Raw genomic sequence first — 18082 nt, forward strand, 5'->3', positions numbered from 1 at the left:
ATTTAGTCACAAAATAGTATTGCTTTTGTATGCACATTGTTGCAAGATTACTTTGCTTCTGTCAATAAAAACTATACCATTTTCCATAAATCCTAAACAAATTAAGAACTGTGATGTAGAACAAAATTACACAGGGTGAAACAGGTGCCAGCACATTAGGTAATATTACATAAAAAAAAAAAGTTTCAATGGTCCCAAATATATACTCAATAGTTAAGCATACACCCAGAGGAGGGAAAAAATAAACAAAATATGAAACAAAAAAATTATGACACAAATGACCACATCTAGAATTCCACTCAATCTTTAATCAAGTAAGGACAAATCCCCACTTAAAAAAAAATTTGCAGTTTGAAGGGCAAAGGGAACAGATAAAAAAGAGGAAACTTTATACTTAGCCCCTCCCCCATAAAGGTTTTTCCAAACCTGTTGTAGCTTGACTAAAATGTTCAGAATGTATGATTTCAAAGGCAGGTCTCTTTATACAAAGAAACTGCTGGCATTCTTACTAGTGAAGAATTAGACCAGAAAAGCCCATTCTTCTGAGTCTCATACATGGTCCAAGAAAGCATATATTGATTGTAGCAACTGACCAGCCAATCCAGAGTTCCACTAACAAAACTCCTGCCCTGTTGGTTTTTTTTTTTTTTTGTTTCCATTTCCTTCCCTGAGAAAAGGGCAATGTGTGGTCCAAGCTGGAAAGCTCAAAGGCTTAAGTCTTTCCCCTAAATGTATAATTTCCCCCTCCTTCTGCTCCATTGAATTGGCACTTGATTAGCAGAAAGCCAAGTGTATAAGGCTGACCTATGTCAGTCATTCACAAGAGACTGCTGCTTTGTTGTGGATCTTTTGGGGGGGAGGGGGAGGGGCTTTTAGTAGAGAACCAGTTTTTTCAACAGGAACTGATCTTAGGCAGTTGCCATTATTATGACTCAAGCTTTGCTTTCTTTGACAATGGTAGAGTTTCTTCCTTATCTTCATCTTCATCATCCTCTTCATCATCATCAGGATAATCTACAAGACCCACAAGGCCTCCCTGTTTGGAAAGATAAGGGGTTTAAAAATTGCTTTTCAAAAAGACAGCACTCCTTCTGATAGCACATATATCACCCAAGACAACCATATTATTAATCACAGTACTGTTTCCAACTTCCAACTAGATTATGTTCCAGAAGTTCATTTCTAAATTAGTCCTAAGAACTTAGAACACAGTTTTACCTAAATAATGTAAACGGTGATCCCCAAGTCAACCCACAAAAGCTTAATTAACCCATGATGTGCCGGAATTACAATACCATTAGTACTATAGAACCCTAGCCATTACTATTGTGACTATCCATCTGGGGGGGTAGGAGGAGTGGGATGTGCCCAGAGCTCTAATTTGGGTTAACAAAGGAAAAAACATTTCTCTGTATATTAAGAACTGGAAAAACCAAGGACTCCTTCAATTACTGGCAGTGGTTTCTATGATTTGAGGCACAGTCCCTAAGGTGGTTGGGGATGGGAAAACTAGAGTGAGAAATGAAGTGGAAGTTTTCTCTCTCCATAGCCTTTTGCCACATCACGGCTGGGTAGAATAGAGGCTGTATGGCAGGAGTTTCACGGTAGCAGGATGAGTTTTACCTGAATAAAAATGTATCTCAAACTTAATTACAAATGGACTGGCTATAGGTGAATCATTTAGTCCAACTGTTTAATACAGACAAAAGAACAAGTCATATGTGTAGCTTGTCTTTTTCTTCACCCAAGATGACTTAGGAGAATGATAGCTGGAATGGCAGATGTCTTAGGCCAAAATGGTTTTAGTGACCATTTATCTATTCCAGATTGGCTAACTATCTCTAGTTCAAAGTAGAAGTGGTTCCACAGTCTTAAAAAGCTTATATTTGGGATAAGTGAAAAAAATTCACACTGTTGGATCAGCAGAGACTGGAGTGCCAAAGTAAGAGCTCTAAGTGTAACCCAATGATGATACTACTTTTTGGTTCAAACACCGGAAGGTCAAAGTTCTGGTCTGGTGCTTATTAGCCCTGTTAGAGGAAAGCTGTGACAGTAGCCAGGTAAGAAGAGGAATCCCTTTATATTACCCTGCCTGGAATCAAAAGAATACCTCCAAATGTTTGCTAGAGATCTGTGAAGGTATGCTCCAGCAGATGGCGGCAGAGAGCCACAGCTGAAGTCATTGGAGAGGCCATAGCAGAGGCCTCCTGTACCACGAACCCCAGAGGCATTGTCAAAAAAGGGCTATAATACCAGGAAATTTCAGTATGGAACTTCTGGGAGTATTGTAATTCATCTGTGGAGTGAGCAATACTCTGACTCTTCTTTAAACTTTATTTTTTATAACAGAGTACAAATCAAGCATTTGCAAGTATGAAATTTGTGGCAATATACTGAGCTATCCAATTAAGAGATTTTTCCAGGTTTCTGGACTGAGATTCAATTGTCCCTCTCAATTCTGCACAAATTTACCCAAATCCTAAATTCCACAGATGTTGTTGACACAAAGGTTATATACATGCAAATAACATAGGAAGAGCATAAAAGAATTTCAATTCCTTCAGGAAAGTTACTCCTTTATCTGTCTCCAGTTTTTAAGAGGATGAGGAAAATAGCTGCTTCTTTATCTCATGGATGAGCTATTTTTTAACATCTATGTTCCCAAAGTCTATTAACCATTAAGCTTATATTTGGGACAAGAAAAATTAAAAACAAAACTTCAGTAACAAATATTAAACTTGATAAGTAATCCCTACAAGAGAATTCAAGTAGGGGTATATCAGGCAAAGAAAATAACTATGTGGGGAAAGCTACTAAGTCTGAAAGTTGAAAATATACCTTTGTAGTAATAGCTGCCGTCTGAGATGTGCTTTTAGAAACGGATCCAGGAGATCCTGGTGAACCTGGAGACCCAGGTGATCCTGGAGATCCAGGCAAATTAGTTGCAGATGACTGACTAGTAAGATTTGTCTTTGTCCCACTGGAGAGCGAAAGCTTGAAACTTGGGCTCTGGCGACCAGAAAGATTAGTTTTCAGAAGCACTTCTTTTTCTTCGGTTTCTTTTACTGAGAAGGAAATAATATTCTTAATAATCTGGGACATGTACTGTGCTTATTTTCATATATCCTTGCATAAAAGCATGAATAATTCAATAGAATGCTACCTAACAATTTTAGTCATAAAAAATGGATTTAGTTGTGCCAGTAGGCTATGATTTGTGGAGTTTGCAGAAGAAGTTTGCATACAATAATATATTTTTATATACTGGATCACAGAAACAGACCTAGAGTGTTTCATATTACTTCTCTCTCTCCCTCAATTATTATTTTCCCCATAAACTAAGAAACTTATCTAAATGTACAAATCTGTAACTTCACAACAGATGTAAACAGTTCCTTAAAACAAACAATATCCTATTCAGGAATTATGTGAATACAGAAAAAGATCTGCAATTTCCTCAGCATAGGGGAATCCTGGCTGTGGCAAGCCCTTTCATCTAAACAGACTGCAACTGGCCCATGACTAATAGATATGTCCCAGGAAGCTGATCTAGGCACAGAGAGGTGGCAGAATGTGATCCCAGGTTTTTCTGATGCCAAGGCCCAAAACCAAGGCAAATTACCTTAGCAAATGGCAGCTAAGTCTAAAGAAATGGTCAACTACAACAGATTTTAAGCAGGCCACATTCATGTGCCTAAAAATAAAGAACAAACTTGCTATATTTAGCCATGCCTCTGGGTGCTTTTTCTTTTTTTTTAAAATATCTGACCCCTTTAACATACATTTCTTCCTTTCCATGAATTTACTGATTGGTTCCATAATATCTTCATCGTTTTTTGTTTTGTCAGATGGAGGTACCACAGCCTCTCCATCTTCCATATCTTCATCATCAGTGTTAAACCACATTTCCTCTTCATCTTCTAGGGTTCGTGCATCTCTCCGATATCTGTGATTTCTTAAGATGGAACGCATACTGTAAACAAAATCAATTTAAAATACAGTCAATGAACTTATGGAAGTAGTTCAGTCAGATAACTTTTTACTATCCTCAAAGTCCAATGCCCAATTCAATCAGCTGTAGTCTTAAAAGGAAAATGGAAAACAAAACCCACCACCTTTAGATATAAAAACACTTAGGTTGGTGAAGAGATATAAAATGATCTAAAATCATCTTAATATTATATAGATTTACATGATAAAGAATATTTAGATACATACACTAACAGCCTCTGTCCTAGCTTGTTTTCATTACATTAAAGAAAAAACTATTAATCCCTCCCACTGCCTCCAATATACCCCATTATTTCCCATTTTCTCTAACAGGATTCTAGACTTATTTTATATCAACAGTATAATTTGTTGTAATGGATAATGACTGTGAAAGGTCTTTTTAATGAAGTAGGCACATATGTTTGTTCAACAGAAATTCTGACATTACTTTGGTAAATTTGGAAAATCTGAAAGTTGGAATTCAAAATAGAAGTGCTGGAATGGAATTCTGATTTTATTGTTGACAAATGAAGCTGAAAAAACTTTTCAGCTTCTATTCTGATAAATGTGCTTGGAAGCTATAGGTCAGTAGATCATGCCAACATACAAACATGAATGGCAGTGGATAAGGCACTGGACCTAGAGTCAGGAAGACCTGGGTTCAAATCCCACATTAGACACTATTAGTGTGACATTAAACCAAGTTACCACTTCTCTGTGTCTCAGTTTCCTTATTTATAAAATGAAATCTATAGACTCTGTGGCATCTATGGTCATCCCTGCCAGTTCTAAATCTTAAAATCCTAAGATCTCATATATCTCATACAGAGAGAGATTAGGGAATCTCTCTCTGTTCATTTCTCCCCCAAATGTCAAGCCCCTTTGCATCCCTCCTTCTCCCTTTAATGAAAGTGAATAAACAATGAAGAGCCAAACGTGTATTCACCTGTCAAGTTTGGGATTATCTTGCCTTTCCCTTTGTTGTTCAAATCTCAGTTTTAATCCTTTAAATGTCTGTACATAATCTACATCTTCCAGTGCTTTCCAGTAATTTTCAATTACATGAGCTGTTAATGATTTTATATCTTCCTACAGAAAAGAATTATAATCATAAACCAAAAGAGGGAAATGTTATTTTAGGATTCTGAAGTTTATATCTGGCTGAAATGTAGCAAATATAGCAATTTATTAAAATAAAAAATATCTATGTGAATTCCTTTTAACTAAAGAGCAATAATTTCAGTCAGGTTTTAACCGAATTATCACTAAATATGTGTAAAAAGAAACACCAGATTATCAGCTTTAAGTGTTGAAATGTAGTGTCAAAATACCAACTTTAGGGAATATTAGTTGAAAATGTACTATTGAAATTACTTCTGTGATGTCTACTTGACAAAGTCAATTCATTATTTTAAAAAATAATTAAAAAATCCAGGAAACAAATTAATAAAAGCAAAGCAATTAAAGGTCAACAGTATACTTGCTTTCAATTGATTTCCTATTCTCTTAAAAAAAACCTACTTTGCCATCTATCATTAAAATTAATGTTTTGAAAACTATCCTATAAAAGAGAATAACGACTTCTCCAATAAGACTGTTTAGTCTCTACTAAATTTGGAATTGAGTAGAGTATAAATTTACAAAAAAAATATTAAAACAAAAAAAATCTAGAATTTAAGTAACCCCAACATACAGCCTATGAAACACATTCTCCTAATAGTGTAATACAGCAAGATCATGGATGCAAAGACATTTTGTAACCATAAAATTAATAAATCTAAGTTATCAAAATAAAATTGTCAATCAAAAAAAAATTAGAGGACCCACCACTCTAATAAATTCAAACATCTCTATTATGGCAGAGTTCATTAAATTGTATCGGGATCCATTGTTGAGAAATGCTTTGACTACTGGTTCAAACAAAAAGCTTTTCATTATGTATCGGTTGTAGAATTCATCTTTCAACCCAATGATCTTTCTCTTAAAACGAAGGGCACCTGCAACAAAGAAGCAAGACTATTTAACCACAAACCATTTCCATGATTTATGCTTTTAAAAAGAGAAAGAAATTACTGTATGTTAACTATAGATTACGCATTCTTTGGTCAGAGAGTTCACATTTCTGTAAAAGTTAAAGTAAAAAAAAAAAAACAAAAAAAACTAACACACACAAACACACATATCAAACATGTTACAGAGAAACAATCTCTAAAAGTAAGTCCAAACTATATGGAACAGTTTTTATTGAACACAAGTTTCTTCAATGGAAATACTTTGAAATATTTAGTTAACCAGACAATCCAAACCTAGGGCTATTTTCGAAGCATGAATTTTGTCAGTGATTAAAATTCTACGAACAGACAAAATTGTTACACTCGTGGACAAAATATGGTTTATATTTTAATCAACAGTGACGAAAATCTGACATATTTACTTATTGTGTTTCCTACCTAACACCAGCATATTCTAATATTATCCTATTATTTTTAGAAGGGTATTTGACTAGCAAATTTGATGAACGGACTTTATAGGCTGTTTCAAAACGGCTTCAACTTGGACATTCGTTATTTTGTACTTCACCTGAGATATAAATTTACATAATTTACTTGTGGTAAGGTGCAATAAAACCAAAAAAAATTTGCCTTCCAACAATTTAGGAACAAACTTGGAGGTTACTCGTTAAAATTTGTTAATCTACTCTTATCTCAGCGAGTATGCTTTTAAAAATTTTTTTTCTAGTTTTCCTTTTTTTTTTTTTTTTTTTTTTTTTACAATTAATTAGGCTTTAACTTACAGATCAAGAGGTATATTCACATCTTGAAGTATGGGGAGTTACTCAATTAAGTCACCATTCGTCAAGATCCAAATATACTCTGACAACTAGACTTCAACAAAGCCCTCTTTTCCTAAACCGAATCATCAGTAAGTTAATGCCCCAGTTATTGTAAACAGTTTAAAAAAGCATACTCACTTCATGCAGTCACATCGTCTTCGGTTGGCAAGATTAAATATTGTGTTTGTTTTTTGGATTCTTTGGAGATCATGGAAGTGGCTCGTTAAATTGCCAATTTGTTATTAATCAAGTCCTTCATGAGCAGGTAGCCAGGTAACCATGTTGACACGGTTTCTGGGTGGGAAGGCAGAGGAGTAAAGCAGCTCAATTTTTCTTCAGTTGGCAGAAAAGAGGTCCACAAGTGAATGCCAAATTAGGTACAGGTGATTATAAACTGCTCTAACAATCAAACTTATTCAAGAGTGTCTCTTACAAAAGAAAGACACTCTGGATAGGGAGTTTAAAAATAGTTTATAGAATAGTAACTGCATTTAATTTGTTTTTAACTACTGAATATTTTCAAATACATAAGCATGGTGAAGTAGACAGTTTAAAACTAAGATAGACAGGGAGACGTTTTTCTGCGTTTAGTAAGTCAAAATCTAACAAGCTTTTTTTTTTTTTTTAATTTTCCCAAAGTAGCAACACTAAAAATTAAGTGTTTTTACTTCAGATAACCAAATGAAATGTAATGAGGCAGAGATAAGATGTGCTATGTTCCTCAAATATATTTAGGGTTTGGATTAAAGTTTTAAATTTGGTCAAGCTAAATAAAAGTAGAACTGTTGGGATTTTTATGTTATCAGTGGACAGAACCTGACTGGAAACCTGTACTCTATTAAGAAATACTTATGGTTCTAAATTCTCCAAATTTCAATAATCACTGTGAACCAATTGTCCAGATGTTGTATGCAATTATTAAGTAGATGACTCCCTCAAAATCTCACATCTCATATTTATAAGGTTCTGACCACTTGCAATATGGATGTTACTAGTCGTAGTATAAGCAAGGGGACTTGAATACCTCTAGAACTTAATACGATAGAAGGCAGTCCTAATAATAAAATTTCCTAATTTCCCCAGATGACCTACAACTTGTTCCTATTAAGAAATCAATTATGCAAATATTCAACCAGTATCTTCTGCCAAACTTACTTTAAAAAAATTTCCAGAGTTCTATCTACCCCCCCCCAAAAAAAAAAGAAAGAAAGAAAGAAAGGGAAGATTTTCAGGGGGCTCCTGGAATAGGTCAAGTTGTGGTTTTAGCTGGATTTAAGTGACCAAAAAGTAAAATTTTATGTATCACATACACACTGGATTATAATTAGGATCACTTTTAACTCTTCCCTTTCATTACTAAAATACTTTTCATTTTTTGTTTCATTATAAAATGAATAATTTGTCTTTTTTAGCATACAAGAAGGTCAAGAGAATTAGTTATATAATCGCCATATGGTTTTCTGGCTCTCTTTAAGTAACTAAATGAAAACCTCTGTTATTGAATATTTTTCTTTACTTCATTATAAAACAAATGTTTATACTTTTCAAAACAAAAAAAGATAGAATAAATGATTATAGCTGGAAACAATACAAGGTAAAACTTCTTGATTTTAAGCAGAATATATAAGAAAACAACAGTACTGTTTATAAAATATTCAATGTGTACATGTGCTGTACTTAGTGTGGAAATGAGGTATTATTCATTTTTTTCAGCCACATTCACAAACTATGATTGTATCCACATAGGTAGAATAATGATAAAAACAGAGTATAGTAATGGTAAAGAAAATTCCAACTAAATAATTCAAGTAATTTTTGTATTTAATTTTGGAATCTTACATACTTGTATATGGGTGGGATATACTTAATTTTAATAAATTCTGAGAATTCAGAGTTCACACTCTGATAAATTGTAGTTAATTTTTTCTTGAAATTTATACTTTATCCTTCAGACTCATGAAATTTCCCATGGTGCCAATATATCAAGCAAGCATCATTGGCCAGTGTACAATACCCCAAATTTGCAACTATTTTGAAGAAATATTAAGTCACCATTCCCAATGTTTAGCAGATAGCTATCCCAAATGACTGTTTAAGAACTACTTTTGAGATACTAAGCTTCCCTAATAGGAATTCTGAGGGGAGAGATCTGTTAAAGTAGGTGAGTGATTATTAATACTTGCCATCTGGTTAACACTAAGATAAGACCTGTACTAACTTATCCTTTTTAAACAGTTTTGTTGGTTGCCTAAGATGAAGAAAATGTATAATGATCACTTGACTCAGTCAGCATTTGTAATATGCTTTATTATTGCTGATATTGAAGTATAACAATGTCCTAATTGCTTTTTCTCAATTGACACATCAATTTTTACATTTCCTCCTGATCTATATAGGAAAGTAGTTTAAAATGTGACAAAAATTTTTAAAAACAACTTTCAAACAAAACAATAAAGCCACAGTACAAAACTGGACTAAGTAAGACCTGGAAATCTATTCAAGTTTTCCATCTGGATACACTGGTCAATATCTCCATGCTCCAAATACTGAAATGATGCAAATTACAAACCTAAATAGAGATTCTTTCTCTTTGTCCTTTTGGTTTGCCCTTTCCCTTTGGAAGGGGAACATCATCAAATAATATACTTATTCTTAAAGGACCTTCCCTTTATATATTCCACTAACCTAGAGGATGAATATAATAGTAAAGAGATGCATTGTACATTTTTGGTGACTTATCTGCAAAATCAAAGCTACTAGTGCTAGTGAAATACTTAAAATAACGGCTAAAAGGAGCATATATACATGATAGCATCAATAAAGAACCCAAATATGCAGAGCAGGAAATAATTCCACTATAAATACGACAGAAAGACAAAGTAGGTGATTGAGAACTGACCATATGTGCCCTCAGAATAATGTGTACATATACATATATATGTACATATTACATTTAATTATGCATACAGACCAAGTAACAAAATATTATCCTGAGAGAAATAATGTATAATTACTCAGAAGTAAAATGTTGACAGTAAAATTTTTTAAATAGCTTGAGAAACCACGTTTTTTTACTTCTTCATGTACATTTTTTAAAAAGTAACCAATTAAAGCCATTTAAGTTCTAAGTTCAACAATACAGCAGACAAGTATTTAAATCTGAATCCCTTGAATTGAATCTGACTTTTTTAAAAACACATTTAAAAAATAAAATGGCAAAAAAACAAATAAGTCAATAAAATCAGCCTCTAGGAATGGATAGTTCTGGATTTCAATCATTTAAAAATTAGGAGTGTTATATATGTCAATTAACTACTTGACAGACTAATACCTACATGTTCATGAACTACTTTATTGTAAACAACATTCAGAATTAAGAACTGTGCTTTACAGTCAAGCCAAGTATTGACAGATGATGAATTTTGAAAAATCAACTGGACAAACACTTATTAAGCACTCACTTTTCATAAAATGGTACTGTGTTAGATGCTAAGGATAAAGAAAAAGACCAAGAACTAGCCCTTACCCTGAAAGCACTTACACATTCTACTTGATGTTTATATATGTGTGCTGGGAGGAAGGGGGGAAAAAAGGGGAAAGATAAATAAAACACACACACTAGTGAGTAGAATCCAGTGGAATTTGAAGAGGTAGGGCATCATTTTGTAGGGTCAGGAGTAAAGGCTTTGGAAAAGTGGTGACACCACAGTTGAGCCTTGAAAGAAAATTCTGGCAACTGAAGACAGGGAAGGGGGGGGGGGGGCTCCCGTGCCCAGGGGGATAGTTTATACCAATGCATGAAGATCCGGGATAGAGTGCCAAATTCAGGAAATGGGAGCAGCCCTGAGATCTTGAAGTGGAATTTTAGGAAACAGGTAAGGTAGGAAGAGGTCAGAATTCAAAAGGCCTTAAAATGCCAGGCAAAAGAATTGGAATTTTATCCTAGAGGAAGTGGGCACCTAATGAATATGTTTTAGCAAGGTGTAACAGTCAGATCTGTCTTAGGAGTTACAATCAAACCTGTCTTACAAAGATTACTGTAGCAGCTACATGGCAAATGGATGAGAGAAGGAAAGAATGGAAGCAAGAAGACCAGGTAATAAGTAATGAGGGACTAACTCAAGTGGCTGCCTTGACAGAAATGGAATTAGTTAGGTAAGGCAGCTGGTCATGGAACAGACACAGTATTAGACCTGAAATCAGGCCTGAATGAAAATTTGACAATTACTGGCTGTGTGGCCCTGGTGGTCAAGTCACTTCACCTCTGTCTGATCAATATCCTCAACTGTAAAGTGAGGATAACAGAATCTACCTCACAGGGTTGTTGTGAGGATCAATTAAGATAATAACTATAAAGTGTTAAGAACAGTGCCTGGCACACAGTAGGTGCTAAATAAATGTTTATTTTTTCCCTTCCCCCGTATGAGTCAAGAGATGGTAGAACTTCAAGAGTTGGCAACTGACTGGATATGAGTCAAGAATAACTGAGGTTATAAACCTAGATACCTGGAAAGACATAACACTCTCATCAGAAACAGGAAAACTGGGGCAGTTAAGTGGCGCAGTGGAGCACCAGTCCTGGAGTCAGGAGGAACTGAGTTCAAATTTGGCCTCAGACCAAACACTTGACACTTACTAGCTGTGTGACCCCCCGGGGAAATCACTTAACCCCAATTGCCTTAACAAAAAAAAAAGAAGAAGAAGAAGAAGCAGCAGCCTAGAGAAGCAGTTGTTTAAGGAAAAAAAGATGAATGATTTTGACCAGGCTGAATTTGAGGTGATGACAGATGAGATCCAGATGCCCAGCAAGTAGCTGACAAAACAGGACTAAAGCTCTGAAGATAGATTAGGATTAGATATATAGATTCAGGAGTGATTTGTACACCAGTGATGGCTGAAGCCAAAGAAGCTGAGAGGATCACCAGGGAAGAGAACAAAAAAGAGATTAGGACCAAGGATACAGCTCTGGAAATACTCAAGGCAGTGGCTGAAAGACCTATGACATAGCAAAAGAGACTAAGCAATAGTCAGATGGGGAGAAGAACCACTAAAGAACAGTATCAGTAAAGCCAAAAGAGACAGTATTCAGGAAGTATCAAAAAGCTGTAGAGAGATCAGAAAACACGGGAAAAGGTCACTAGATTTAGCAGTTAAATTGTCAGTAACCTTGAAGAGAGAAGTTTCATTGGGGTGGTATGGTAGGAAGCCAGGTTGCAAGAGGCTGTGAGAAGGGAAGAAGTATTTATTAAGTACCTATGTGCCAGGCACTATGCTAAGCACTTTACAAATATTATCTCATTTGATCCTAACAACCCTGGGAGGTAGTGTTATTACCCCCATCCCGCAGTTAGGAAAACTGAGGCAGACCAACTCTTTATCACCCAACTAGTTAAGTGTTTAAGGCTGGGTTTGCACTCAGGTCTATGCTAATTGAAGGCTGATCTGCACCTGCCTAGGTGGAGTGAGAGGTGAACCACTGGAGCCAGTAGGCATAGAAGACTCTTTTTAGGTTTGAAAGGGAAAAGGAAGAGGGCTATAAGACAGTAGCACATGAGAGGATGCAGCAGGCTCAAAAGAAGGTTTTATCCCCTCTAAGACGAGAGAACAACTGACCATGTTTGTAGGTAATTAAAAACAAGCCAGTGAACAGACTGAAGATTTGGAAGGGTTGGAGAGGGAAGGAGGAAAGCACAAAGGAGAAAGCTCCCAGGTTACCTCAGAGAAACGGGGGAAAGGACAGGATAAAGGGTTCACGTAGAGAAGTCTAGCCTTGTCAAAAGAGACAGTCTAGGGGCAGTTAGGTGGCGCAGTGGATACAGCACCGGTTCTGGATTCAGGAGGACCTGAGTTCAAATCTGGCCTCAGACCAAACACTTGACACTTACTAGCTGTGTGACCCTGGGCAAGTCACTTAACCCCATTGCCTAGCCAAAAACAAAACAAAACAAAACAAAAAAAAAGAGAGAGAGAGAGAGACACAGTCTATCTCCTCTGAGACTGAAACAATGGAGGTATGGGTGAAGACACAGAGGAGTTTTAAGATATTGAGCTGGAAGCTAAGTAGTGAAGTGGACAGAGCTCCAGGCCTGGAGTTAGAAGACCTGACTTCAACTGTGGCTTCAGACACTCACTAGCTGTGTGACCCTGGGCAAGTCACTTCACCCTGTTTGCCTCAGTTCCTCATCTGTAAAATAAGCTGGAGAAGGAAGTGGCGAACCTCTCCAGTATCTTTGCCAAGATAGGGTCATGGAGAGTTGGACATGACTGAACAACAACAAAAAAGGTACAGAGAGAACAGACAATGAAGCTCTAACCAATAGCTTCAAATTTTGCAGTAAAATATAAGATAAAAAGGTAAGGTATTCTGTTGAGAAAAGGAGTGCATGTAGTAATGGTGAGGAGAGGATAGGATAGGAGCTGAGAGAAGTATAAACAGCCTCTAAGGGAGATCAGGGTCAAGAAAAAATAAAAGAATTTCTACACAGAAGTGGCGGTCCAGTTGAAATTTGCTAAAATAATTTCTACTAGACGCAGTTAACATATTTCCCTAACTTTTTTCAAGACTGAACAGTATGAAAAAGGAAGGCAAATAGTTTGAGTAAATCAGGGTTTTAAACAAGGGGTCATGAGGGTCAAGGGTAGAAGGATTTTAGTTTAATTTGGTCAAGATTGTGAAAAGAAGAAAATATGGGAAGACAGAGGAGGAACGAGAGAACCAAGAAAAGAGGGGCTGGCATCTGCACCAACAAAATAGGCAGGAGAGCAATGGAAAGAGAAAATATAATCAGATTGGAGAATCTCAAGAGTTCAAAATCACGGAGGTGGCAGCTTATTGGTGAAATTCCTGCAGATGGCTAAGTTCAAATGAAGAGAGGTAGGCCACAGGAGCAGGGAAGACTTATGAATTAGAGGCCAGAATATTACAAGGAACACAAAATTATATATTGAACTTGATAAGGAGGAAGAGTGACAGAGGCTGGAAGCACAAGGATCTAGGCAGGGTAACAGAAATACACGAAGTAAATAAACTTCAAAGTATGAAAAGTTGCTGAGTGATGTTAACATAGGGAGCATGAGGGTGGTAATGAGAAACAAGAATGCGAACTCATCCTAGACTAACATACTAAAGGAAATGAAAGTACTGGGGAAGGTGGCCAGCGAGATGGAGAATATGAAAAGAAGTTATCTAGGATGAAGGGGAACTTGTTACTGATAGAGATAGGATTTTACAGGTAGAATGGAAAGGTGGTGGTGGTGGGAAACAAAAGAACAAAGGGACTGAGGGGGTGGAGGGGAAAGAGGGAAAGAACTGGATGAAGATGAGAATCAGAAGTAGGAAGGCTGTTTTTTTGTTTGTTTGTTTTGAGGAAGTAACTCTGAATGAAAGGGATTAGGCAAATAAGAGTAATAAATCTGCTAGCAAAGGACTGAGTAGGTTACTGGGGTCCCCATCTTTTAGCATTCTATAATGTTGGAAGTACGGGGTGGGAGGTGTGGTAGTAGGGTTAGGGTTAACTAAAACATGCCCCTAGTTCACCCAACATTCTGTGGTCGCTGTAGTCTGTCTGTTCTAGAAAGCTAAAAGTAATCAATAATCTGCACACATATTTATTATTATAAAATTATGGAGAAAAAACAAAACTTTGATACCAATAATACAGCAGTAACCTTTATACTATGGTAATAGTTGATCCTACTGGAAATAACACTTACATAATGCCAAGAAAGCATGCTTTGAGGCCATGAGAACTAGTACTCTCCGCAGAATATCCTTATTAATAATGTAATTCTTTATGTGGTAGGTATGGTGTTCCACGCAGAACGTCAACAATTCCAACACAAGTGCCAATAACTGGGCAGTTTGAAAGTCATCTAAAATAAATAAATGTGATCATGAAAATTTCTTTATTGTAACAATATTTCTTTGCTCCTAAACTATGAGAAAGTTTCTCAAATCTCCTAAATCCAATAACTAAAGGAAAATATAGAGGAAAAAAAGAAAAAGCATCTTGACTTTTAATTAAAAGGAATACAAGAAAGGGAAATAGCTCATTCAAGTTTCAAGAGTCACAATTTAACAAAAATTTTTATAGCTGTATTTAAATTTTTATTGTAAAAGTAGGTCAAGTGCTCCTTGTATTAACTGATCTGATAAAATAATTCAATTGTATTGAGTAAGATACTGGGAAATTCAGTTGAAGTTCTTGGTAATTTAAAGAAAACAACAAAGTTCCCCAATGTACAATGCAGAAAAGCTAAACAAATTAAGAAAACTGAACTGTCCTTACAAGGAAAGTATAAGACAACTATCTAAACTATAAGCGCTCAAATTCATCTCCTTTGCCTCCACTTTACTTTGCCTTTGTAAATGCTGGCAAAGTGGTACTACTTTACCAAAAAAAGTTTAGTTCTAGATTCTAAAAGGAAATCACAAAAGAAGTATAACTAAAACAAATTTTGTTATTCTCCTTTGATTCTATTCTATCTTGTAAATCTCAATTTTCATGGCAAAGTTAATATTAAGATCAATGAAATCTTAATTTGAAATGATTCTGGGGGAAATTAGAATTTAACAAATTTCAATAGCTACTTTGAACTTTAACAGATAACCAACCCTAAATCACAGAATTTAGAAATAATTAACAAATATTTCTTTTTCGAAACAATTAACAAATAATAACTATGTCTCTGAGTCATCTTACCTTTACTAGGTTTCTCCTCTGTTGTGTTTGCTAGCAAGGGAGCCGTAAGAACATGCATACAGTGCTTATAGAAGAAACCCAGAAATTCAGTCTTTTCAGTTTTCTAAGGAATTAAAGAAAATTTCAGGAAATTTAATTGAACAGGTTGATATGAGTCTTAACCACTAAGAACAGGAATATTTTAACTATAAAGGTTATAAAACCCAGGAAGTGCAAAAAATAACTAGTGCTTACATTGGCAGTGGCTAGCATGTTCTCTGGGTCAACTAAAGTTCGTAGCAGACCCATAAGTTGGACTGCTCCTCCAAGTTCAGGATCTGTATCACAAATCATATGTTCTATAATAAGGTTGATAAGTAGAATATCCTGTTGAGAAGAATACACACAAAAAGACCCATTATTCTGAGGTGAAAGTGATAGTTTAAAAAAAAACACATTAAAATATAAGCTACAACATTAATTTTCATCACCCTTCTAACTCCAGTGTTTCCTCTTCTTGTTAACACAATGTAATAAAGGGGGAAATTGATTTAAATCTTTAATAGGTCTATAATTTGAATATATAGTTACATGATATTGATAAAACACCACAGAAAACTAATAGTTGACCTTTCCAATGCCTTTTTGTGTGGCCTTGGCCAGTAAATCACATATATTGTTAAAGAAGGTAGGATGTTCAGGGTCAGCTAGGTGGCACAGTGGATAGAGCACCAGCCCTGAAGTCAGGAGGACCTCAGTTCAAATCCGGCCTCAGACCAAACACTTGACACGTACTAGCTGTGTGACCTTGGGCAAGTCACTTAACCCCCAATTGCCTTACCAAAAAAAAAAAAAAAAAAAAAAAGAGGGTAGGAGGTTCAGTAGAAAAATCCTGTTCACTCTTGCATACCATGGGGAGAACTGGTATGGAAGCAGGATAGCCTTTCTTATAAAAGCCAGGCAGAAAAGAGGGTAGAGAATGGAAGTAAACATGTGTGCTATATATGGAGTAGATGCTAATAGTACATTAACTACATTAGGTACACTGATGAACAATTAGTTATTAACAGGAAAAGGTATGACCCATTTTCCACAGTGCCCAGTATATTCTAAGTACTTAATAAATATTTGCTTGATTTAGATGTGATGTGGCCTACAGCAATAATTAATACTAATAATTTAGTTTTAAAGACTGCTTGACAAAAAGAAAGTCAAACTACATTATTTATAAACAGTTTAAATGGACTTCATGCTATTGCTTAAATAAAATCCTAAAAAAAAACATTAACAGTAATTTAAGGATATTTTAAAAGGTTCCCCCAAATAAATTGGTTCTAGGATTAACAGCAAGGAGAAATGATTCACAAACAGAAAAATGAAAGTTAACAAATTAAGAGCATTCAAAATAAACTCTAGTTTATTTTTTGAACTCATTAAAACTGCCAAAGGGACATTCTGTTATTATAATGGTATTACTAAGGAAAGAAATTATATAATTCACATTCTCATATAAAATCATTTTAGTCACTTTAAAAGAGATCTGCATTCCCCATTATTTCTTATTTCCTCTCTGGGTTAAGTCAGCAGAATCAGAAATGTCATTAAAATTTTAAAATGCTTCCTTTAAAAATTTTATAAATTTTAGGAACATATTCTTTGTTAAGTTATTAATAATCTTCATAAGCACAATTAGAAACTGACTAAATGATATGGACAAGGCAGAAAAGCAAGTAAATGGCAGAACAAGAAATAAACCTGATTCTCAGGATTTTTAAAATGACAACATGAATTAACATCTTAATGAACCCAAAAGATAAGTATTAAATTTGTACAAGGAGAGAAAACAATATTTGATTCCTTTACCACTGGTTAGGTAAGGCCTATACACTTTCCTCTTTCCCATTTAAAAATATCCAGTACTTAAATCTTTAAGAAATATTTACTATTAGTGCAAATAATATTTACCTTGTTGGTTATTTTTTGCTCTGTTAACTTCTTACTTACATCATCGTTCTGTTGTGCCTCCTGCATGACAAACTCTCGTACCATGGATGGATTATATTCAACCAAGTATGAGAATATATCAGTAGCAGCACTTCGCACCTGTGCATCATCCATACCCTGTGGATTAAAAAGTACTTTTCTTTTTCTAAAAAAATACGGAATATGGGAGACATATATATTTCGGGCATTCTTTTTTAACTTCAATGTCCATTTGTTCCTCAATTTTAAAATCACAGCTGACTAGGTTTCAGGATTGGAAATGAAAAATCATTATTAATAGATTTTTGAATGAGTGTCAATTTAGTAAGTCAAGACTTTTGTCCAAAATAATATGCAATAATCAACAGTAGTAGAATTTTATCCAGTTGATAATTTTACTTTCAGAGACTTCTTCGATTCCAGCTCTCTTTCCAGGCTGCTCCACTGCCCCAAAAGTTGCCTTGCCTACCTAAAGATGACTCTGCCCTCATGCCTCCTCAATGATTGGTGAGTCCTTGCCTGGGGATCCCCAATAAGGATCCTCACTTCACTTCCAGCTGACTCTTTGGTCTACTCCACCTCTCTACCAGCTTTG

The 18082-nt window shown here is 35.3% G+C and overlaps 1 protein-coding gene across 3 annotated transcripts in view; it reads right to left on the reverse strand.

The window, feature by feature from the left end:
• Positions 1-288: 288 nt before the first annotated feature.
• The window catches only part of PPP4R3A (protein phosphatase 4 regulatory subunit 3A), a 61924-nt gene continuing 44130 nt past the window's right edge, over positions 289-18082 (reverse strand). For 2 of the 3 annotated variants that reach the window (XM_027869938.1, XM_027869936.1), the window contains exons 7-15: positions 17470-17625; positions 15760-15891; positions 15526-15628; positions 14537-14695; positions 5818-5987; positions 4937-5079; positions 3783-3973; positions 2839-3065; positions 289-1036 (exon numbers count right to left, since the gene is read on the reverse strand). In XM_027869938.1, the coding sequence (XP_027725739.1) occupies positions 926-1036; positions 2839-3065; positions 3783-3973; positions 4937-5079; positions 5818-5987; positions 14537-14695; positions 15526-15628; positions 15760-15891; positions 17470-17625 (1392 nt within the window). In that variant the 3' untranslated portion in view covers positions 289-925. The remainder of the gene's footprint in view (positions 1037-2838; positions 3066-3782; positions 3974-4936; positions 5080-5817; positions 5988-14536; positions 14696-15525; positions 15629-15759; positions 15892-17469; positions 17626-18082) is intronic. The other variant, XM_027869937.1, reaches the window with a different exon arrangement.

Source organism: Vombatus ursinus, unplaced genomic scaffold, assembly GCF_900497805.2.
Source record: "Vombatus ursinus unplaced genomic scaffold, bare-nosed wombat genome assembly UNPS02014794.1, whole genome shotgun sequence".
Classification (NCBI taxonomy): Eukaryota; Metazoa; Chordata; class Mammalia; order Diprotodontia; family Vombatidae; genus Vombatus; species Vombatus ursinus.